This window comes from Hyaena hyaena, unplaced genomic scaffold (assembly GCF_003009895.1).
Source record: "Hyaena hyaena isolate Hyena2069 unplaced genomic scaffold, ASM300989v1 scaffold_103, whole genome shotgun sequence".
NCBI classification, from domain to species: domain Eukaryota; kingdom Metazoa; phylum Chordata; class Mammalia; order Carnivora; family Hyaenidae; genus Hyaena; species Hyaena hyaena.
Genome location: NW_024080735.1, coordinates 2,017,886 through 2,041,132, shown reverse-complemented (window position 1 = coordinate 2,041,132; position 23,247 = coordinate 2,017,886). Strand labels below are relative to the sequence as shown.

The following is a 23,247-nucleotide window of genomic DNA, read 5'->3' as shown; positions in this document are numbered from 1 at the left end:
CATTTGCTGTTTCCTCAGATTCCCCAGATACCCCTTCTGAACATTTTGATTTTTTTGGTTTAAGATTTTGGATTATTAAAAAATTATTTTAATGTTTTTATTTATTTTTGAGAGAGAAAGAAGTGTGAGCAGGGGAGGGACAGAGAGAGGGAGACACAGAATTGGAAGCAGGCTCCAGGCTCCAAGCTGTTAGCATAGCACCTGACACGGGGCTTGAACTCATGAACCCTGAGACCACGACCTGAGCCAAAGTTGGATGTTCAACGGACTGAGTCACCCAGGTGCCCCAAGATAGAGTTATTGTTTGTTTTTCATAAGCAAAACAGTCTTAATAAACTCATAAGAACATTTACTAACTCAACAGTCATTTACCAAACATCTGCATACCAGGCTTCAGTAAAATAAAGACAAATCAAAACTGAAACAAAACTATCCAAATGGCTTGTCTTCTCAAGAGCAATTCTTTTGTATTTCCCTTCTGGCTTCTAGGCTTTGCTAATATTCTCAAAAGACTTGACGGAGGACACTCCAAACCACCCCTCTTCTCCCTTGGGGAGAACATCAGACGGCCTTTGACTGTATACTTCCTGTGACTTAAAGTTACCACACAGGACAACAATGTGTCATTGAACCATACCCTTAAAAATGGTTAAGAAGGTAAGTTCTATGTTATGTGTATTTTACCACGATTTAGGAAATAAATATATTTTAAAATGTGCAACACAGGAGGATTTGAAAAGATTGCACATTGACGTGATTTTGCTAATCGTTTTGCATAAGCTTGCTTCCCGTGGTTCAGATTTTCAAGGGATTTTCATAAGAATTTGAGGGGGACTGTGGTTAGGAGGGGGAAAGTTTTGCTTTAGGTGGTATTTAATCTGTGTGTGTGCACATGTGTGTGTGTGTGCACGTGTGTGTGTGTGTGTGTGCAAGTGTGCATGCGTGTGTCCCTAATGACCAGCACTAGGCATTCAGTGTAACAGGTTAGGATTACTATAACCATAGCAAATGCCATTCATTCATCCATTCAGCAATTATTGAGCACCAATTATATGTCCAACAGATAAGGATACAGTGATACAGCACACTGACCTGAAGCTACTTTTAGTTGAATCCACAAAGAACCATGGACTTGGAGCACCTTGAACCTCTCAGGGTTTTTCAGGGAAACATGTTTGAGATGGTTTTGTGCTGAACCCAGAGCAGGTACCTTCTACTTACTATTAAGCTTACGCGGGGGCGGCAGGCCTTTAGCTTTCGTCAGCGTGTCGGAATGTAAGAAGATGTCCCATTCGTGGTCCGGGAGGGACCCGGGGTCGTGGTGCACCGGCCGGGCCCCAGCATTATTCTGCATGATCGCGGTGCAGAGCCGGAAGGAGAAACACAGCTTGTGCTGGTTAAACAGAGCCGAGGACACCACCTGGGGAGCGGGGGGGGGGGGGGGGGGGGGGGGGGGGGGGGGGGNAGGGGGGCGGAGAACGTGAGGTGAGGCTCGCCCTCCTCCTGCACCGAGGCCCCGGGAGACGCGCAGCAAAGAAGGTCTCACCTTAAACACCTTTCTTGTCAGCACATCCGTCGCCTGCTGCAGGTGCTTCTCTAAGAGACGCTGGTCGCTCTCTAGCTCGGGCTCCCTGGGGGGGTCTGCGGCGTCGCAACCCGTTTCCAGAGGCGTGGCCGCCCTTTTCGGGGTACGCTCGGGTTCTCCGCCCCGGGGGACCACCGATCGCACGAACACTCGGCGGAACCAGTCCAGGGGGAAGCGGTACACGGGGCTGAGGCGGGCGAGCCCGGCCACCAGGAAGTAGAGCAGGGCGCCCCGTGTGGCCAGCGGCGCGAAGCGGCCCCGCAGCGCTCCGATTTCGCCTTCTGCCTTCTCTGTCGCTTTGATGCGCTCTGCAATCTCACTAGAGGCCGCTTTGGATTTCCTTAGGATGTCCACAATTTCCTCGTCATCCAGTACACGCGCTGAAGTCAAAGATGAATTTGAGTGAGTAACAAACACTGGCATGTCAGTTCATCCTTCATCCTGAAATCTTTAAGAGTTTTTTTTCCCCCAAGTTTATTTATTTATTTTGAGAGAAGGGGGGCGGGGGGGGGCGGGGAGCAGAGGGAGAGAGAGACAGAATCCCAAGCAGGCTCCTCGCTGTCAGCACAGAGCCCAATGCAGGGGTTGAACTTGCGAATTGAGAGATCATGACCTGAGCGAAGTCAGTCGCTTGACCGACTGAGCCCCCAGGGGACTCCATGTGGGATCTATTTTTAGGGGACATAATAAGGAGCTGTTCCATCAGAAGGAATGACCCGCTAAACACAGAGGATATGAAAACCAAATTTCCAGAAAACAACAAGTGCCTCATTATTTCCTGTGATATACAGGAAATATATCTATTCTACTCTATTCTATTCTATTCTATTCTATTCTATTCTATTCTATTCTATTCTATTCTATTCTATTCTACTCTACTCTACTCTACTCTACTCTACTCTACTCTATTCTATTCAGCACATACAGTTGATAATGACCAAGGGAATTGATTTCTCATTCCACTGTCAGGCTACAACTTACATTTTGAAAAAGCACTGCTCTAGAAACACAGAATAATCCTATCCTTTTCGAATATTTTGGACGATTCTCAGATTTCCATGATCGATTCTATTATTTTATGAACAAAGCGTTTGCATTTTCCCCAGGTGCTTCTGTTAATGACATGATTTATAGAGTCCTCACTATCCTGGCCACTCATCTCGGGATACGTGTTGGTTTGAAAAGAGGCCTCTTAAAATGTGGTATCTAGAACTAAACACAGCTTCAGACGAAATCTTACGGAGTGAGGGGATTATTACATTCCACACCCTAGATACCACATTCTTCTTGATTTCAGTGACGCTTTCTAAGTGATGTCTGGGACCCAGCTCTGGGCTGTCTTCCACAGTCCCCACCCCACCTGGGTTTCCCACAGTGTGTGTGGAGCACAGTAAAGATAACATATTTAGGAAGAGATAGTAAGGACAATCTTTTTACTAAAACTTGGAAAAAGGGAAGAAAAAAATGTACTGAGTTAAGGAGTCTATTTAGTTTTTTTTTTTTCAAAAACAATTTTTATTATGGCCACTATTAGGGAAATTATAAATTAGTAAAAGGTTAGTCTTTTAAAAATCTCAGAGGGGCACCTGGGTGGCTTAGTCAGTTTGAGCCCCTGACTCTCGATCTTGGCTCAGGCCATGATCTCACAGTTTGTGGGACTGAGCCCTGTGTTGGGCTCCGCACTGGCAGTGTGGAGCCTGCTTGGGATTCTCTCTCCCTCTCTCTCTCTCTCTCTGCCCCTCCCCCACCTGTGCTCTTTTTCTCTCTCAAAATAAATAAATAAACTTAAAAAAGCCCTCAGACTCTACCACAAGGATCAAGTGCTAGGAATAAGCATCAAAGGCATAATGACAACTTACACTGCGGATGTGTTTTATCATAAACAACTTTCCTTTTGTCTCATTAAATCTATCTTTTGTCCAATGTAGACAAAAGTTATAGCAAAACATGACATGTGTCATATAGTGGTTCATGAAATGGGGCATCCGGAACCCCTTGGGAGCAGATAAGCCAGTGCAGCCCCAGGAAGTGGTGATACTTTCTCTTTAGTTGTTTAGAAATTATATTGTTAAAATGTAGAGGCTGTGATTTCTTAGCAATTTCTTGTGCTGAAGAGGAAAGTCCTTTCTGCTGCTATTTTAATAAACATCATATTTTAGTGGGACATGTATAAGTCACTGGATTATGTCCTTGTCTATTTTAGGTATGAATTCTTGGGAAACCTAATCTTTAGGTCTCTACTCTAACCTGATATGCAGAACAGACATCAGATACCTAACGTAAATGGCAGAGAACAGGGAGCATCGATTGGCCTCTGTAGGATTTTTCTTGCAACTTCCACTGACTGTCTCGTGGCAAATGGCCTATGGCATAACAAGCTAACCAGAGGTGCAAACGCATTTCATTTCAGAGATAGCGTGTTTCACCTCCATTAACCTGTTCAGTGGGAACTGCAGATCTGATATTTTTGGTACCGATGCAGAATATGGCCCTTAAGGCTTTTCTTCTGTCCTCCACAGAGTTAGCAAAGGTCTCCCAATGCCAGGAAATACCTTAACTAACCTTGTACGGTCTGCAGAATGTTTAACGTTGTTTCTTCTAGCTCTTCAAGAGCCACTGCATCAAGGGATATACTCTCCAGTAACTGGAAACGTTGATTTTCTAAGTGAGGAACTTCATGAGTTAATACTGTAGACAGGAGCTGACCCTGCAGACCTTGGAATGTTATGGCGAAGTTGATCAGAGTCACAAAGTCATACACCGACGAAGGGAAATGGGGGTTGTCTGTGTCTGTGGAAATGAACAACCTGAAGTATGAGAAAGGCGCCCGTTATTCGCAGGGTCCATGGAGGGAAAACAAAGGAAACTGATTTATGAAATAATGGAAAGAAGTATTTCTCCTGGAAGTATGCAAGGTGAATTTTTAGTGCTGTTCAGCCCTGTATGCAAAATAGGCTTTCACTTTATCCTATGTGGATGTATTTGCTATTTACAATTAAAAATAAAACACAGCCACAGGTTACCTCCTGACCACAGTTGGTCTCCGCATCGGGGCAGATGAAAGAAAAGTGCTAACTACCCCGTAGGAGCCCCGACCTGCCCTTAGGGGACCGTCACCACTGTGGTGTGTGCCACGGCCAGAAAGTGACAGAGCAGGGACCTGTGGCCAGTGTGCCCTCCGCCCTCCCCCCCTCCCCCCCTCCTCACACACACAGTTCATACGTGGGCACCAGGCTGTCGATTGGGCAAAATGTAGCTTCATTCATTCCTGGGGCCGTCGCTCAGTCCGTGATTTGTATGCAGCTGTGCTCTGGAGAGCGTTTGAGGCCCTTGACAGAAAGACTTGTGTCTGATCGCCTTTAACCTCGTGCTTTTACCAATGACGGGACCCCTTTTTTGAGTGATGCCTATCCAATCCCTAGGATGGGGATACTTGTTTTGAGGAACATACTCAACTGAAGGAGGGAGGCTGGGAGGGAGGACTCCAAGCTGTAAGAGTGTGGAGGGGCCCAGGGGCCGGGGCCCCCTGACCACCAGCACCACGTGAGGACTCAGCGTGTCAGGGCCCCTGGAACGCAGGTAGGCACACCAGGCTGGGAGCCAGTGAACCCGCCTTCTAACCGCTCTTGCTGATCACCCGCTACATAACGACCTGCTGATTATGAGTTCAAGGGGAGAGTGCTCCCGCGGGAACCGCATTTGTGTAGGATTAAGTCTGACTGTATAAATCCTTTGTGAGGTTGGCTGGCAGTAGGGGGGCAGATTCCTGACGGTCCCTAACTGCCAGGAACATGGATACACCGTTCTCATTGGACCAGGCAAACACACTCTCTCTCTCTTTTCCCTCCTGATATCCAATATGGATTTTGTTTTTTAAAGGAGCAGAAGCGTATTCTGCTGAAATCAAATGTGAGGCAAACAGATCAAGGGGGAAGGGGGGGTGCCGAGTGGGGTCCAGCTTCCGGCTTGCCGGCGCTCTGCACACCTTTCTGGGGACCCCTCCTGCCCCCAGTTTTTATCAGGCACAGCGTGGAATATACTGGCTGGGAACGGCTTGATAAATACAACTCCGTTCTCTAGTCTGCGTACCGACGGGTGTGCCCGGAAACACACACAAACAAAACGTTCAACTGCAATCTCACTGCTTCCTCTGGGAGCAGCTTACCTGTACTGAAACACAGGGCCTTCTGGGGTATTTGTCTTAAAAAGTACAAACATGTGACTCAGTTTAGCTGTGAGAGACATTACCTAAAGTGGGAGCTGTCTTCATTCTCAGAGTCATCCACCCTGATGAGACACTGTCCTCTTTTCTGCTGGACACCTTTCTTCAGAATCGCCTGTAAACTTGGAGCTAACGGTTCAGGGAGGTTCTGAAAGATCCAACAGACAGGAGTAAAAAGTTCACCTTGGAACAAATAAGTCAGTTGAAAAGTCACAGCATTTAAAAATGTAAATGTAAATCTTTTTAGTATTTGAATACCAAAGGAAGCCTGATCTGAATGAATGGAACATTGAACAGTCACTGTATGTATGTATTTATTATTTTTCCCGACAAGGTTACCTGTGACTAAAACTTTTATTTATTTTTTTATCTTTTTATTAATTTTTTTTAAAACTTTTATTTTATTTTGAGACAGAGAGACACAGAGCCTGAGTGGGGGAGGGGCAGAGAGAAAGGGAATCACAGAATCTGAAGCAGGCTCCAGGCTCCGAGCTGTCAGCAGAGCCCGACACGGGGCTCGAACTCACGGACTGCAAGATCATGACCTGAGCTGAAGTCAGCCGCCCAGGCGACCCTGATTAAAGCTTTTAGTCTCCATGCTCACTGCATACCGTCTATACTGCAGCTGCACGGAATTAGGGGGTCTGTGGTCGGTGCACAGTCCATATTGCAGCTGCACAGAATTAGGGAGTCTGTGCTCAGTGCATACAGTCTATACGGCAGGGGTGCGGAATTAGGGAGCTTGGCCATTCCGTCCAAATACCTGCAAGAGGACACTCCCTCCTGTCTTCACAGCATTCTCTATGGTTTGGATATAGCTGCCGTCCTCAACGGAGAGCTCCTGAAGCCTGGACCCTTCCATCTGCCGGATCCAATTGTGCGCCTGCTTCTGCGGGTCAATCAGCAGTGGCCACTGCAGGCAGTTCGTGGTCAAGATGGCATTCTCGGTCGCGTACTGACCGAGCGGGAGCCCCTGCGAGTGCCACCGTTGGATCTGGAACGAGAGCGTGAGTAGGGGCACTCCTCCTACGCTTCCTGGCGCCTGCAGCGCCCCCTACGGGACACTGAGGGGTCCTGCGGGGCCGCTGCCTTCAGAAAAGTAAAATAATCTTGAGGACATGAATAATTTAAAACTCTGGGATACGAAATTCTGGGTAATTATTCACTCAGTTACACCTTTCTGTTCATTGGGATGGAGAGTGCCCCTCACAACAACGATGCTACGGGGGATGGACACAAAATGTGACAGGTGCCTGTTCCCAGGACGGTGGGCCCTGGTGCGGATGCCTCGCGACAACACGGCGGCTCTACCGTGCACCCACCAGCTGCCCAGCACGCGCGAGCGTCATCTCGTCGCACCTGCTCCAACAGCCCTCACTTCTCAGCAGGAGGGACTGGGCTTTGCCCGCGGTCGTGCCGTCCCAGCAAGAGGCCGACCTAGGGTTGGACTCTGCAGCTGATGCCAAGGCGGATAAACTTCATCCGGATTTCCTGGCAGTGTCAGCAGGCTGGGAGAAAAAAGTGAGGCCAGAGGAGGGAAGGACACTGGGGACATTCCAGGGCGACCCCGCGAGCCAAATAGACTTTTCAGTTTTTAAAGGAAAGAAAAAGTGTTTTGTTGAAGAACTGCATGCCCTTGATGTCTATGGAGAAGGAAACATGAGGGGGTGTGTGTGAAGAATCCTGAAAACCACAAGAGTTCGCTGATTGGGGTACAGACTGCACCCAAATACAGGCGCGAACAGAGAGTCAGCGTGGACAGAGAAATAAGCTGTGGACCTGAGTTTCTATTATTATTTTCTTTAAAGAAAACTTCCTATTCAGTAATTGCTTCTGGATTTTTAAAAATGTTTATTCATTTTTGAGACAGAGGGCGTGGGTGGGGGAGGTGCGGGAGGTGGGGGGGATAGAGGAGCCAAAGCAGGCTCTGAGCTGTCAGCACAGAGCCAGACATGGGACTCGAACTCACAAACCGCGAGTCCGTGACCTGAGCCGAAGTTGTATGCTTAACTGACTGAGCCACCCAGGCGCCCCCGTAGTTTGTATTTTAAAAAATCAATTGTGCTCCTGACTTTCATGCTTTTCCTTATTATCTTACTGAAGTTTGTAGTCCTATAGTTTCATTTTGCTAATTTTGGAATTTTAGATCAAGGAAAGTTAAGTATATTCCCTGTGGCTTCGTCTGTGTGGCATTCTAGCTGGATCCACTGTGTGAACAGCTCAGGTTTGTTTATGTATCTGTCTTGTTGGGGAGGCCACTTGGATTGTGTCTCAAGTTTTTTGCTATTGCAAATAATGCTACAGCGAACAGTCTTTTATGTTGTTTTGATCAACTTACATATGCATTTCTTTTGGGGAAACACCTAGGAATGTAGGGTCTTAGGGTATGTGGATTTTTAATACTTGTAGCTAAAGTCAGTTTTCTTTTTCTTTTTTTAAATGTTTTATATATTTCTGAGACAGAGAGAGAGAGAGAGAGAGAGAGAGAGAGAGAGAGAGACAGCGTGAGTGGGGGAGGGGCAGAGAGAGAGGGAGACACAGGATCTGAAACAGGCTCCAGGCTCTGAGCTGTCAGCACAGAGCCCGATGCAGGGCTTGAGCCCACGAACCACGAGATCATGACCTGAGCTGAAGTTGGCTGCCTAACCGACTGGGCCACCCAGGCACCCCTGAAGTCAGTTTTCTAAGATGATTTTAGCATTTTGTATTCTCACCAGCAGTGTATTGAGAATTTCTGTTACTCCAGATCCATGCTGACTCTTAATATTGTTAGTCTTTCAGATTTGAGTCCTTTGAGCTGATGTGTTGTGGTATCTCATCTTAGAGTTAACTCTAAGTATCTCAGTAATATTTTATAGTTTTGTGTCTGTAAGTTTTACACAACTTCCTGATGGGTTCCATTTTGATGCTATGATAAACGGGGTCCAAAAACCTGGGCACCCTCTTTGTGGTTGGTGTAGAGAAATTCAATCAGTTTTTGTATATTGACTTTAATCCCAGAAACTTTGAGAAACTTCACTAAACTTTTATTAATTTTCATGATATATCTACAGATTCTCTTGGATTTTCCAGGTACAGATCATCTGCAAGAATTTATATTTTTTGTTGTCTTTTTTTTCTTCTTTTCCAATCTTAGTATCCTTTACTTCTTTTTCCTACCTTCTGGCATTGTCTGGGATCTCCACTAGAGTCTTACAGATAAGGGGAGAGAGTGGGTTTGTCATGTTTCTGGTCTCAAAGGGAGAACTTTCACCAGTGCTTCATGTTTTCAATTCTGATTTCTTCTTTGAGTTATGTTTAGTTTAGAGGTGTGTTTTCTAATTTCCAGAAATATGGGGGGTTTCCAAAGAAACATTTAATTATTGACTTCTGGCTTAGATCCCTTAGTTCCCTTTACGTTTAGTATGCCAAACATACTCTTTGGCAGCTGTTGAAAAGTTTTGGTGGTGCGTTACATTGTCAATTTTGGCAGTGTCCTGTGTGTGCCTGCCCTGAATATGTGAGCTCCAGAGGGAGGCTGCAGGGTCCTGCGTGTGCCTGCTAAGTCCACTTGTTGGTTATATTGTTCAGATATTCTCTATTCTTACTGATTTTTGTGTTTTCTATGAGTTACAGGAAGAAGTGTGTTAAAATATTTCACCATGATTGTAGATTTGTCCATTTTTATCTGTAGTTCTTTTAATGTTTGCTTTATATTATTTGAGGTCTTATTTTTAGGTACAAATTCAAATTGACAAAACACTGTTGGAGAATTAAACTAACTCTTATTGTAACATAAACTTATTTAATTCAAGTAACCCCTTCCCCTTTTTTTGCCTTTAAGTCTATTTTGTCTTTTTTTGGTAACCTATGGTAAGTTTCCATTTTTTTTTTTACCATCAGTATTTATGTTTTAGATGTGTCTTTTCTAAATAACTTATGGTTTCTGTTTTGTGATTTAGTTTATATTTTTATATAGTCTTACAATCTTAGCCTTTTAGGTGGACTTTTTAGACCATTTACATCTAATGTAATTATTGATCTATTTGGGTTTAAGTTGGTTATTAGTATTATGAAAATGGGAAGCTAATATTTTCTTCTGAGACTTTTTATAGATTGGATAGTCAATTTAAGGTGGTTTATCACTGAATCAATCTAAAATTACTCTTTGGGGATCAATAAAAAAGGCATATTTCTTTTTTTTTATCCTTTCAACATAGATAAACAATAAATATTTATTGATAAATTGAAAAATGTGAGGTCTATATTTTTGGCTCTTTCTAAGAATGCTACCTGTGGTTCAATAAGTTCACCAATTTTATTAATGAAAGGGTTTCTGGGAGAGAAATTGGCTATATTTATTAGCGTAGGTCAGCAGTATTACAATGAGTAAGAGGACATTCTATGACTTTTGCCCAGAGGATGAGAAACAAGAAATGTAACTAACTGAGGCATTAGAACTATACCTAAAAAAATTGTTTTTAAGACCTGGAATAATTTTCAGTATCTTCCTTTATCAAAACAATTTGGGAAAAGATCCAAGTCAAGACAAAATGCACTTATGTGCCCCCCCTCCCAATTCAAATCAACAATAACAGCCACTTAACCGGATCATAGAAATATGTTAGTACCTCATGTTTTTGTGCCATGACTTCAATTAAAGAAAAGTTAGGAGACAAAGGAATGTTGTTTTCAGTGCAGAGAGTCTCCCATTTGTTCACAATCAACTGGCGAAATTCTGCTGTTAAGGGTCCACTGTAGACGATGCATGCGGCTGAAAGAAGTATGTCACCCCAAATTCCTTCCAACTTCTTGTCTATTTGATCGATTGTTTCTTGCCATTGAGTCTAAATGTTAAAATAAAAGTGAGTTCTTGATATTTGACATGAAATATGCTATCAGGAGACATTTTAGGTATTCACGGTTTTCCACTTGGATCCAACATTCTCATGGGTATGCTCATTAAAGTGAGTAACAGAGGACATTAGAACACCAACTGTTTTCTAAGGATAACATGAGCCCCACCCTTGGATTTGTCAATAGTGTCACATGTGTTAGGGCTGATAGCCATGTCAAATCCTTTGTGTAATAATTTTTAAAGTAACAATTCATTGTATTATTAATGATGTTCAATAATAATAGTGAGTGACATTTATCTAACAGGCATTTGACTTTGAAAATCTCATTTGACACTTCCAATACCCTGTTAAGTAAAAGTCACTGACTTCATTTTAGTAGGAGGAAGTTGAAGCTTTGGGAGGATCAGAGGAAATGATGAAACAGGAGATAAAGGAGTTCTAAAAAATGTTCTTCTCCCTGATGACATCCCCTCCCTTTCAGTCACCCTTGTTTTGTGCATTCAGCTGAGGCTGTCCTTGCACCGGACAGGGAGGGCTCATGACATAACACAGATTCTGTGGACCTCATCAGACAAGGGAACTGATGCCTTGGGAGCAAGAGGAAGTAACGTCTGATCCACGTGGTCTGTTCCCTCTGTTTCAAGACTACTTGACCAGGACTCCTTTATTTTTATCAGGAGCATCTCAGTAAAACAGACTGGACGAGAAGATAGTCTGAGGAGGTATGTGCGTGATACGACCTTCAGTGAAATACCCATCCCGGAGCTCGCCAAGCCCTGTAGGAATTGATGAAGGGGGTATAAAGCCAAAGAGAGCCATGCCTTCTCGTCTTTCAGGGTGGTGAGTAAGATGGACGCACAGTGCAGGCGCCTGGTGGCCAGTGTCTTCCTGTTTGCCAGTAGCTGCTTTTGAGCAAGGAGATCCTTGTAGGTTGCCTGCAAAACCAGCACATGCTCCTCGATCTGAAAGACAATTGTTCACTGCTGAGACTGAGTGTTATATTCTCACGTTGCCTCAAGAGCTTAAGTGTCATCTGTACACATATGGTGTGTAACCACTTCATTTTCACGTCTTGGACAGGTGATTGTGCTAACGAGAAAAATGTAGTAATTAAGTACATGATTTTGTGATACTAAAATTTCTTTATAAAATGCCACCTGCCTCAGGAGGCTTTCTTACAAGCTTAGCCCTTGAAGAGTCATCCTTTTCTGATTTATTTTTTTGCACTGAAAATGTTGTATCACATCCAGTTTCCTTCTCTAACAAAATGACCCAATTGCTTCATCCTAGATACGCTGACCAGCCTGGAGGAACGAACAAGTTTTCCAGGTAAGGCTGGGAGGATGAATTGGCTCTTAAACCATCAAGCAAAGCTGTGCTTACCAGCCGCAGTTCATAATCTATAATTTCTCCCCCATTCTAAACCTGCTCTCCTGGTGAAAATACCTAATCTTTAAAACAATACACACGCGAGCTACTCTTGGTGTGATTAATGATGTATTACTTATTCCTGGTTCACCCACAAGAATTACTCAGTTGCTTCGACTCTGATATAAAATATTGTTTTTGTTTGCTTGCTCATTCCCTTTGATTTGATTATTCTGAGAAAACACTCTTGCTACTCATGACTTAGTGAGTGAAAGGACGATTCAAGTGTACGACTTACGGATTCAATTAAACACATGAAATCTTTTTTTTTTTTTTTTTTTGCTTTGTATCATCACTTGCTTATTTTCTTTAGTTCCAGTTTAACATACAGTGTAATATTAGTTTCAGGTGTACAATATAGTGATTCAACACTTGCCTACATCAGCCGGTGCTCATCACAATAAGCGCTCTCCTAATCCCCATCTCCTATTTCCCCCATCCCCCCACTCCCTGCCCTCTGGTGACCAGCAATGTGTTCTCTGCAGTTAAGAGTCTGTTTCTTGGTTTCTCTTTCTCTCTTTTTTCTCTTTTACTTGTTTGTTTTCTTAAATTCCACATGTGAGTGAAATTAAATAGCCTTTGTCTTTCTCTGATTTATTTCACTTAGGATTATACTTTCTAGCTCCCATCCATGTCATTGCAAATGGCAAGATTTCATTCCTTTTTACTGCTGAGTAATATTTCATTGTATGTGTACACCGCATCTTCTTTATCCATTTGTCTATTGATGGACACTTAGGTTGCTTCCATATTTTGGCTATGGTAAATAACGCTGTGATAAACACAGGGTTGCATACATCTTTTTGAATTAGTGTTTTTGTATTCTTTGGGCAAATACCCAGTAGTGTATTTACTAGATCATAATATGGAAATTCTCTGTTTAATGCTTTGAGGAACCTCAATACTGTTTCCCACAGAGGCTGCACCAGTCTGCATTCCCACCAACAGTGCCTGAGGGCCCCCTTCCTCCACATCCTCACCAACACTGGTTGTTTCTTGTGTTGTTGATTTTAGCCATTCTGACAGGTGTGAGGTGACACCTGATTGTATTTTCCCTGATGATAAGTGATGTTGAGCATCCTTAAACACATGACATTTCTATTGTATGGCAACATTGTGTTCCCAAGGTAACATTTTTTAAAAAGCTTATTTATTTCTGAGAGATGAAGAGAGACAGCAGGCACACATGAATGGGGGAAGGGCAAAGAGAGGGAGGGAGAGAGTCCCAAGCATGCTATGTGCTGTCAGCACAGAGCTGGACGTATGGCTCTAACTCATAAACCATGAGATTCTACCTGAGCTGAAACCAAGAGTTGGACCCTTAATCAACTGAGCTACCCAGGTACTCCCCAAGGTAACATTTTTAATGGAAGTTTATAGGATATAATATGTTCTTGCATTATTTATTTCCCCTAAATTCCCTAGAGTTTTATGAAATATTTTTTATATTAGGGCCCAGATGAACAAGGGACCTATTTTTAAAATGGGAGACACATAATATATAACTCAGTGGGGAGAAAACCTCAGCAAAGGACTTAAAATCCATGGAGATAACTACTATGCTCACTTTAAAAATATTAAGTGTTTCCGTTAATATTTTATATACATATATACATTTCAAATATATTTGTGTAAGTTCAACAAGTTAACATAATAGAAACTTCTCATGAAGGCCATGGTTGTGACCTGGAGGGGAATGGAGAGTGTCAGTGAGTAAGGTTCTGATTGAAATTTAGAGTTTATTTTTTCTTACCCTACACTTCATAATAATTAAAACAAATGGACAATATCATAAATAAGTATTTGCTGGGTAAATGAATGATAATACAAAAAATATGTAAAAAATCATGAGCATTGTGAGAATTAAGTATGAAAATGGAAGATGTCAAGCATCGGGAATAGGTGAAAGGGAGCTCCAGTCCAAAATGGGGAGACAGGGGGCACCTGGGGGGCTCAGTCGGTTAAGTGTCCAACTTTGGCTCAGGTCATGATCTCACAGTTCATGGATTCGAGCCCTGCATCGGGCTCTGTGCTGACAGCTAACTCAGAGCCTGGAGTCTGTTTCAGATTCTGTATCTCCCTCTCTGTCTCTCTCAGAAATAAATAAAAAACAAAAAAATTCAGAATGGGGAGACAGGAGGCATCTGAGCTCACCTGCTCCTGTGGCCACATCAAGCCTATGGCCAGTATGGAGCCATTCCCCATGAAAGAAATTCAGAAACTAGCAGATGAGATGTACTTGCATCCACACAGGGAAGGCTGAGATGCTCTCACCATAACCCCCACCCCCGGCACAGTGATACACAAACAAGAGAGAACTCACAACTCCCAGCTTCTCCCTGACGGCAAAGGCTCTGAATCCAGCATCTAGGGTCTCAACTTCTAAGACTTCCCCCTGAGGGATGGGCATCCAAATAGTTAGCTCTGAAAGCCAAGAGGGCCTGCATCCATATAAGACCGCTAGACTATAGCAGACAGGTACTTTCTGACTGGTTATCCCCCCCAGGACTCAGCACAAAGGGCAGAGATAGAAATGCCTCCCAACCAGGCTTTGCTTTAAAGAGGCCTAGGAAAGAGGCTCTGGTCTGAGGGCCAGGCCTCTCTTTAGCATACATTTAGGGGCTGACTGGCTTTCTCCTGAGACAGGGAGGCCAGTAGGCACCATCTCTGCATCCTCCCTTTGGTGCACTCGAGGTCTCTGCTGTCTCCCTGGAAGGAACTTGTGCACAAAATGGCGCCCCAGACTTGGTGGCTGTGGCCCAGGGGATATACCACCCGAGCACCTGGCTCTGGTGGCCAGCCGATCTTGCGTTTGTGGGCCTCATAGAACTATAACAAACAAAGAAACATCTTAAGGGGCCAGTGCTGAGGGCTCAGATGGAGACACCTAACCCCCAAGCTGTCCCTGAAGAGAACTATTCACACAGGCTTCCAACGAGCCTCAGTGCTGACTGAGATGCTCCCCTTTGGGACACTGGCGGATCTCGGCACATGCTGAATACTGGGAGCCACTAAGGACACACGAGGCTGCCTGGGCAACTGCAGTGGTGTGCGAGACAACCAGGAGCTCGGCCTGGGCTGATGGGGCTCATCTCCTCCCCTGGACCACTCTGTCAGCACAGGGAGGGCTGGCTATTTTCGCAAATGCACAGAAACCAACACAGAGAGTCAAGGAAGATACAGAAACATAATTCCAAACTACAGAATAATAAAGCAACGGACCTGAAAAATGAAACTACAGGCTAAGGTCCTTGATGAATATAGATACAAAAATTCTCAACAAAATACTAGCAAATTGAATTAAAAATGTTTTATATCACATCAATGCAGAAGAAGCATCTGACAGAATACATTTTCATGATAAAAACTGTCAACAGACTGGGTACAAAAGGAACAAACCTCAAGATAATAAAGGGCAGTTATAGGGGCGCCTGGAGGGCCCAGTTGGTTAAGCGTCCAACTTCAGCTCAGGCTATGATCTCCCTGTTTGTGAGTTCAAGCCCTGTACCCGGCTCTGTGCTGACAGCTCAGAGCCTGGAGCTGCTTCAGATTCTGTGTCTCTGTCTCTCTCTGCCCCTCCCCCACTCATACCCTGTCTCTCTCTGTCTCTGTCGCTCTCAAAAATAAACATTAAAAAAAAAGCAGTTATGACAAACACACAGCAAACGTTACACTCAATGGTGAAAAACCGAGAGCTTTTCCCCTAAGCTCAGGAACAAGACAAGGATGTCCACTCCCTCTATTCTTACTCACTATAGTCCTGGGAGTCCCGATTAGAGCAATCAGGAAAGACAACGACACAGAAAACACCCAAATCAGAAAGGAAGAAGTAAAAATGTCACCATTTGCAGATGATATGATCTTTGTATATAGAAAATCTCAGAGACTCGACCCAAAAACTGTTAGAGCTAATCAACAATTTTAGTGGTGTTGCAAGATGTAAGGTCAACACACAGAAATTAGAGCATTTCTACACAGCAATGAAACAGCACGGTGCTGGCATAAGTAGATACACAGACGAATGGAACAGATTAGAGAGCCCAGGATCAAATCTGGCAAATAAGGTCAACTAACATTCAACAAGGGAGCCAGGAACCCCCAATGGGGAAAGTCCAGTCTCTTTAACAAATGGTGCTGGGAAAACACACAGAGCAATGAAAGCGGACTCCTGTCTTACACCACTCACAAAAATTAACTCCAAATAAACCCAAATACCATAGCACTGATACCATAAAACTCCTAGTAGAGAATCTAGGGAAGAAACTGCTTGACATGGGTCTTGGTAATGATTTGTTTTGGCTATAACACCAAAAGCACAAACAACAGAAGCAAAAATCAACCCATGGGACTACATCAAACCGAAAAGTTTCTGCGGAACAAGAAAAACAATTAACAAAATGAAACGGTAGCCTCCGGGATGGGAGAACAGTTTTGCCAACCACATGTCGGAGAAAGGCTAATCTCCGAAGACCGCCTACAGCTCAATAACAAAAAAACAAAGTATCTGATTGCAAAATGGGCAGAGGAACTCAACAGACATTTTCCCAATGAAGACATACAAAGGGCCAACAGGATAAGATGTCCAACATCATTCATCGTCAGGGAAATGCGGATCAAACAAAACCACAATGAGACCCTGCCTTGCGCCCGTTAGAATGGCCATCATCAAAAAGACAAAAGAGAACACATTTTGTGATTCCATACACATTTTAGGATTGTTTGTTCTATTTCTGTGAAAGGCACCTTGGAATTCTGACAGGGGTGGCATTCAATCTGCGGCTTGCCTTGGGTAGAGTGGACGTTTTACAATATTAGTTTTGCCTGGTCACGAGCATGGAGTATTTTGCAGTGTATTTGTGTCTTCTTCCTTTTCTTTCCTCAGTGTCTTAACAGTTTTCAGAAAACAGGGCTGTCACCTCCTTGGTTAAATGTATTCTGTAGGCATTTTATTCTTTTTGACACAACTGTAAATATGATTGTTTTCTTAATTTCTTTTCTGGATAGTTTGTTGATGGCTTATAGAAATGCAACTGATTTTTGTACATTGATTTTGCTTTTTGCATCCTTAATGGATTCATTTATTCTAATAGTTTTTTGGAGGATTCTTCGGGGATCTAAGTTAAAGGTTTGTTCATTTGCATGATCTTTTCAAAGAACCAACTTTTGGTTTCACTGATTTTCTCTTGTTTTTTGATCCTTTGTTTTGTATATCTCTGCTCTAATGTTTATTATTTCTGTTCTTCTGCTGGTTTTGGATTTAATTTGTTCTTTTCTTGTTCCTTAAAGTATAAAGTAAGGTTATTGATTTGAGATCTTTCTCCTTTTTAATATAGTTATTCACAACTGTAAAGTTCCCTCTGAGCACTGTTTTTGCTGCTTGTCATAAGTTTCGATATGTTGTGTTGTTTTGATGTGTCTCTAGATGTTTTCTTAAATTTATTTTTAATGTTTGCTTATTTTTGAGAGAGAGTGAGAGTGAACATGCACGCACGTGCAAGTGGGGGAGGGGCAGATACGGAGGAAGACATAGAATCTGAAGCAGGTTCCAGGCTCTGAGCTGTCAGCACAGAGCCTGACGTGGGGCTCGAACTCAGGAATGGTGAGATCATGACCTGAGCTGAAGTTGGCCGCTTAACCAAGTGAACCAACTGGGTGGCCCATTAACTAAATCCCCCATTTTAAAATGTTGATAACTACATTGAAATGTAGGGGTTTGGGAGAAAGACTGTTCCCTGCTGGGTGGCCATCTGCAGGGTGCCACGTCACCCACTCTCTGGATGCGCGTCCACGGGCTGGTGACCTCAGTCCTGGCTCTCATAATGATACCCCTACTTTAGCTTAAAACCAAGACATTAAGAAATAACCACGGGGTGCCTGGGTGGCTCAGTCAGTTAAGCATCTGACTTCGACTCAGGTTATGATCTCACGGTTCGTGAGTTCGAGCCCCGCGTTGGGTTCTGTGCTGACAGCTCAGAGCCTGGAGCCTGCAGATTCTGTGTCTCCCTCTCTCTCTTCTCCTCCCCTGCTCGTGCTCTGTCTCTCTCTCTCAACAATAAATAAACATTAAAAAAAAAAAAAAAGAAACAACCACGTCTTTACAAAGCAAAAGAGTAGTTGATATAAACAGGTTAAGAACACAGACTGATGCTGGTAAGTCTGTGGTAAACTGGAGTCACCAAGCTCTCCTGGGAGAAGTTCGGTGAAACACTCAATATATTACTGACACAGTAATAATCAGCAGTATTGAGTGTTTTATTATGTGACAGTGCTTTACATACAGTATCCGTGCTACTCACAGAACCATGATTAATCTCTTCACGACTCTCATTATTATCCCTGTTTTCTCCTAAACTGAGAAAACTGCTGAGCTAATGGCTCTCCCGGGTGTTTCCGTCCAGCCCACAGAGCTACTATAAGGCTAATAAGCAGTTACCATCTCACCAGCTGCAAACCTCTCTGTTTCTCAGCCAGCCTCTGCCGTGCATATCTTAGGACGCTCTGGGCTTCGGCCACCTGCATCTGCCTCGGGCCCACCAGCTGAAAGAATGTCACAATGCTAAGTGTTAAAACAGGCCACGTTCATCGTTAAAAATGTTGCTCATGCTTGACAGACATTTGTGTCATTTCTTATAATAATCTTTCCTGGAACCATGTGCACAAAAGGGATATAAAGTGACTTACTGTGGTGACACATAAAAACAAATAAAACAGCACACATGCCGCAAATACAATAACTTGGCGGGTGCACCTGCTGCCTACGTGAGCCAGCACAGTGCCTCTGGGGACAGCGGTTCTCACTGCGTGTTCTGTCCACAGAAGTCCCTCTGAGCACCATAAGTGAGAGTTACTTCTGGGACCACAGAGGGTCCCTTCCAGGTTGTTCTAGATATTTCAGAGGAAAGAGCGTACCTTCCGCACTTCGTGGTAGTTGCTCAATGCTATGATCCACTGGCATATAGAGGAACAGGCTATAGAAATGAAAGCGATCTTGTTTGGGTTGAAATCAGGTGAGAGTACAATTTTTTTCAGCTTCATGAAAGCCTAGAGGAAACACAATGCATGTATCACAAGAAAAAGACCTATTGTGCTGAGGTCTTCCCTAATCCACATTAAAATAACATATCATTTCATAGAAGAAAACTCGACTGCTCCTCAGTGGTAGAAATAAAGACATGTAGCCGTGAACGCAGTGGCCCGGCCACAGGGGAGGGAAGTCTCTGCTGGAAATATCTGGTCGTTGCTACTGTTGTCATGGGGGCTTTGCTGTGCGGCTTAAAAAGGAACTCCATTTGATTTTTAAATTTTTTTTGTTTATTTTAAGAGAGAGAGAAAGAGAGATGAGAGAGAGGAAGAGAGAGAATCCCAAGCAGGCTCTGAGCCATCAGCACAGAGCCCTACACGGGGCTCGATCCCACGAACCACGAGATCATCACCTGAGCCAACATCAAGAGTCAGACATCGAAGTGAGCCCCCCGGGCACCCCAGGAACTCCATTTTAACACAAAAATAAACCAGGTTAACTTCCTCCAGCTTGCAAGGTCTGAAGCTTCCTTCCTGTGCACCTGCGGTGTGAGTGGGTAAGACCAGCCCCCCAGCCCCTGACCCCGAGAGGGGTGTCTGCGGGGCATGGCGCCTATTTAAAGATCTGTCTGGCCAGCAGTGGCAGTGCGGCTGGGGACACCGAGGCTCAGCGAGGACACTCTCCAGCTCATCCGTGTCACGTGCCCACAGAGCCACCACATCTCCATGGTACGACCTTGTTTCAAGTTGGGCACATGCTACTTCCCGCCTACTTTGGGGGCCGTGACCAAAATGAAATCTTTCTCGGACCGACATTCCTTTTGTCTTCATTCCCAATCAGACATGTCCTCTTGGAGGACAGAGCCATTTTGCTACGTAATTTAGATGGCAGGGGGCCCATCAGCAGTTTACTACTGTGTTCCCATTATTGCTTCGAATACTGTCATGTTTTTTAACAGTTTCTTGACGGGAGCTATTATGTTAGCTTGAAAGATATACTTAAATGAAACCACAGGGAATCATTTCAGTAAGAAGGCTTCAGAGAGGGAGTGGTTGTTACATTAACGCATGAATAATATGGACATCGACAGTAAGACTCTGCTAAAAATATTCACCTTGTCCATTCGGTACCTGTATTTCCCAATGCACAGATCATCATTCTAAGGAATTAATTAACCACGGTTAACCATGCTGTTAGCTATTCGAGGTCTGTGTTACCCATGGCGTGTAAACCTTGTAACACCAGGGAACGGGCTGCTCGTGTAACCTACCATGATATCTCGTAATGTCCCTCGGAAGGGTACCCCACAAATGGTACTGAACAAATCAAAGACAGGGCTACGTGGGCGTCTGCAGGTCCGCCCACGCGTCCCCCGCACGTAAAGTCCCCGTCCGGGTGCGCCTCTGCCTCCTCGCGCCACCTGCTTCCGGAGCCGCCTTCGTACTTCCAGGTTTTTCCTACGGCAGCGACCACCGTGTGGGCCCAAGATCTCTATTCGTTTCCTGGGAGCATGTTAGCAGCTGCCACAGACTGGGTGCCTGAGAACAACGGCAATTTATTCCCTGACGTTTCTGGAGACCAGAAAGCTGACGTCCAGGTCCAGGGGGGCCAGCGCTCTCTCTGGGGGACCCGGAGGGTGGTTCTGTGCCTTGCTGCCTCCAGCCTCGGATGCCGTGGGCATTGTTCGCCTGTGGCTGCACCGGTGGCGTCTGGCTCATGTCCTGCCATCTGCTGGCCCCCTTCCTCCTCCCACAGGACCCACTGCCCAGCGGGGCCCCCGCCCGCCCGGGGCCCTGAGCCCAAGACTTGCTCAGGGCTTTGGCCCTGTTCTCAGGCTCCGTGAATCCTACAGGAAACCTACACTGTTCTGAAGGAAATCTGCTCCAGCAAAGCCCTTCACTAGGCATCCAGCCGACCTCAATTTCTTCAATTTGTGCTATGCCCCAATCTGACCCCCATCTCTTCCAGCACAAAGTAATATTTTGTGAGTGTTCAGGATGGTTTCTGGTACATGCTGTTCTATGAACATTTCTTACGCAAATAAAAATACATTTTAGGGATCTAGTTCAAGATGGTGGTGTGGGGGGCGCCTGCGTAGCTCAGTCAGTTAAGGTCTGACTTCAGCTCAGGTCATGATCTCATGGTTCATGGATTTGAGCCCTGCATTGGGCTCTGTGCTGACAGCTCAGAGACTGGAGCCTGCTTCTGATTCTCTGTCTCCCTCTTTCTCTGACCCTCCCCTGCTCACGCTGTCTCTCTCTCTCAGAAATAAATAAAAAACATTAAAAAAAATGGTGGTGTGGGAGGATCCCGCACTCATCTCCTCCTGCGGATACACTGGATCTCCAACCATGCACGGAACAGTTACCTCCAAAAGAAACCCAAATGTGACCTGAATGACTCCTATACATCAGGCGGATGTTCTCTAAACACCCTAAGATGCAATCTTGCTCTACCCTCCCCTCTTGGCATGGTGACCCACAGTTGGGAGGGAACTCACAAGCCCAAGCTTCTCTCTGAAAAGTAGCAGGTTTGAACCCCACATCTGGCACCTCAACTTTTTAAGTAAAAAAAAATTAATGTTTGTTTATTTTTGAGAGAGAGAGACAGAGAGAGACAGAGCATGAGTGGGAGAGGGGCAGAGAGAAGAAGACACAGAATCTGAAACAGGCTCCAGGCTCTAAGCTGTCAGCACACAGCCCGATGCAGGGCTTGAACTCACGAACCGTGAGATTATGACTTGCTCTGAAGTCGGAAGCTTAACCGACTGAGCCCCCCAAGTGCCCCTGGCACCTCAACATTTTAGACCTGTGCCTGAGAAAAGATCCCTGAAACACCTAGTTTTGAAAGCCCACAGGGCTTCCGTTCATGAGACCCACCAGGCCAGAGCGAACTGGGAAACTGTCCTGAGAGGGCTCGTGCAGACTCGCCCACCCTGGGGCCCAGCGCACAGAAGGGCCACCGAAAAGTTTCCAGCCTCTCAGTGAAAGAAGTCTATTTGCTACGACCTGAGAGTCAGTCTTATAATTCAATATGTAACCCCAAAAACTAGGAGAAGAAGGACGAGTGAAGTCCAAAGTTAGCAAAAGGAAGAAACAACAGAAACGAGAGCAGAAATAAATGACACAGAGACTGAAAAGAGCTGTTTTTCTCGAAAAGACAAACAGAAGTGAAAAACCTGTAGCTAACTCACCACGAAAAAAAGAGAGAGTGCCCAAAGAAGAAAACGAGAAACAAAAGAGGTATTACCACTGACGACACAGAAATACAAATGAGTCACAAGGGACTTCCATGAACACCAACAAATAGGACAATTAAAAAAAAAATGGATAAATTCCTAGAATCATGCAACTTACCAAGACTGAATCATGCAGAAATAGAAAGTCTGGACAGAATAATTATTGGTAAGGAGACTGAATCAGTGATGAAAAACCTCCCAACAAACAATCCAAGACCAGCTGGCTTCAGTGGTGAGTCCTACCAAACATTAAAGGAATTAACATCAATCCTTCTCAAAGTCTTCCAGAGAACAGAAAAAGAGGAAACACATCCAAACTCATTTTATGAGGCCAGCATTACCCTGATACCAAAACCAGACAAGGATGCCACAAAATGAAACTTATAGACCAATATCCCTGATGAACAATGATGCAAAAGTCCTCAACAAAATATTAGCAAACTGAATTCCCTCTTCCATTGAAAGTACCATAAACCATGATCAAGTGGGATTTATTCCCAAGGGCAAGGATGGTTCAAGGTCAATCAATCAATGTGATCCACCACCTTAAGAAAATGAAGATAAAAATCATATTATCGTCTCAATCCATGCAGAGGAAGCATCTGACTAACTTCAATATCCATTCACAATAAATCTCTCAACAGACTGGGCAGAGCTGGGGTATACTTCAACATAATAAAGACTGTACATTACAAGCCCCCCCTTCACATCATACTTAGCAGTGGGAAGTTGAAAGCTTTTCTTCTAAGATCAGGATGCTTACTCTCACCACTTTTATTCAACACAGTATTGGAAGTCCTAGCCAGAGCAACTAGGCAAGAAAGACATGAAAGTCATCTGAATCGGGAAAGAAGAAGGAAAACTGTCACTATTTCAGAGGACATGATTTTACATGTGGAATTCTCTAGACTCCAT

At 44.4% G+C, this 23,247-nt stretch overlaps 1 protein-coding gene across 1 annotated transcript in view; it reads right to left on the bottom strand.

Annotated features, from left to right (window-relative positions):
• DNAH14 (dynein axonemal heavy chain 14) overlaps positions 1-23,247 on the bottom strand; it is a 293,617-nt gene that overhangs the window by 53,008 nt on the left and 217,362 nt on the right. Inside the window, exons 63-71 of the mRNA XM_039235797.1 lie at positions 18,983-19,114; positions 18,515-18,610; positions 11,467-11,607; positions 10,418-10,633; positions 6,571-6,801; positions 5,834-5,955; positions 4,148-4,392; positions 1,547-1,965; positions 1,222-1,420 (exon numbers count right to left, since the gene is read on the bottom strand). Of these exons, the coding sequence (XP_039091728.1) occupies positions 1,222-1,420; positions 1,547-1,965; positions 4,148-4,392; positions 5,834-5,955; positions 6,571-6,801; positions 10,418-10,633; positions 11,467-11,607; positions 18,515-18,610; positions 18,983-19,114 (1,801 nt within the window). The remainder of the gene's footprint in view (positions 1-1,221; positions 1,421-1,546; positions 1,966-4,147; positions 4,393-5,833; positions 5,956-6,570; positions 6,802-10,417; positions 10,634-11,466; positions 11,608-18,514; positions 18,611-18,982; positions 19,115-23,247) is intronic.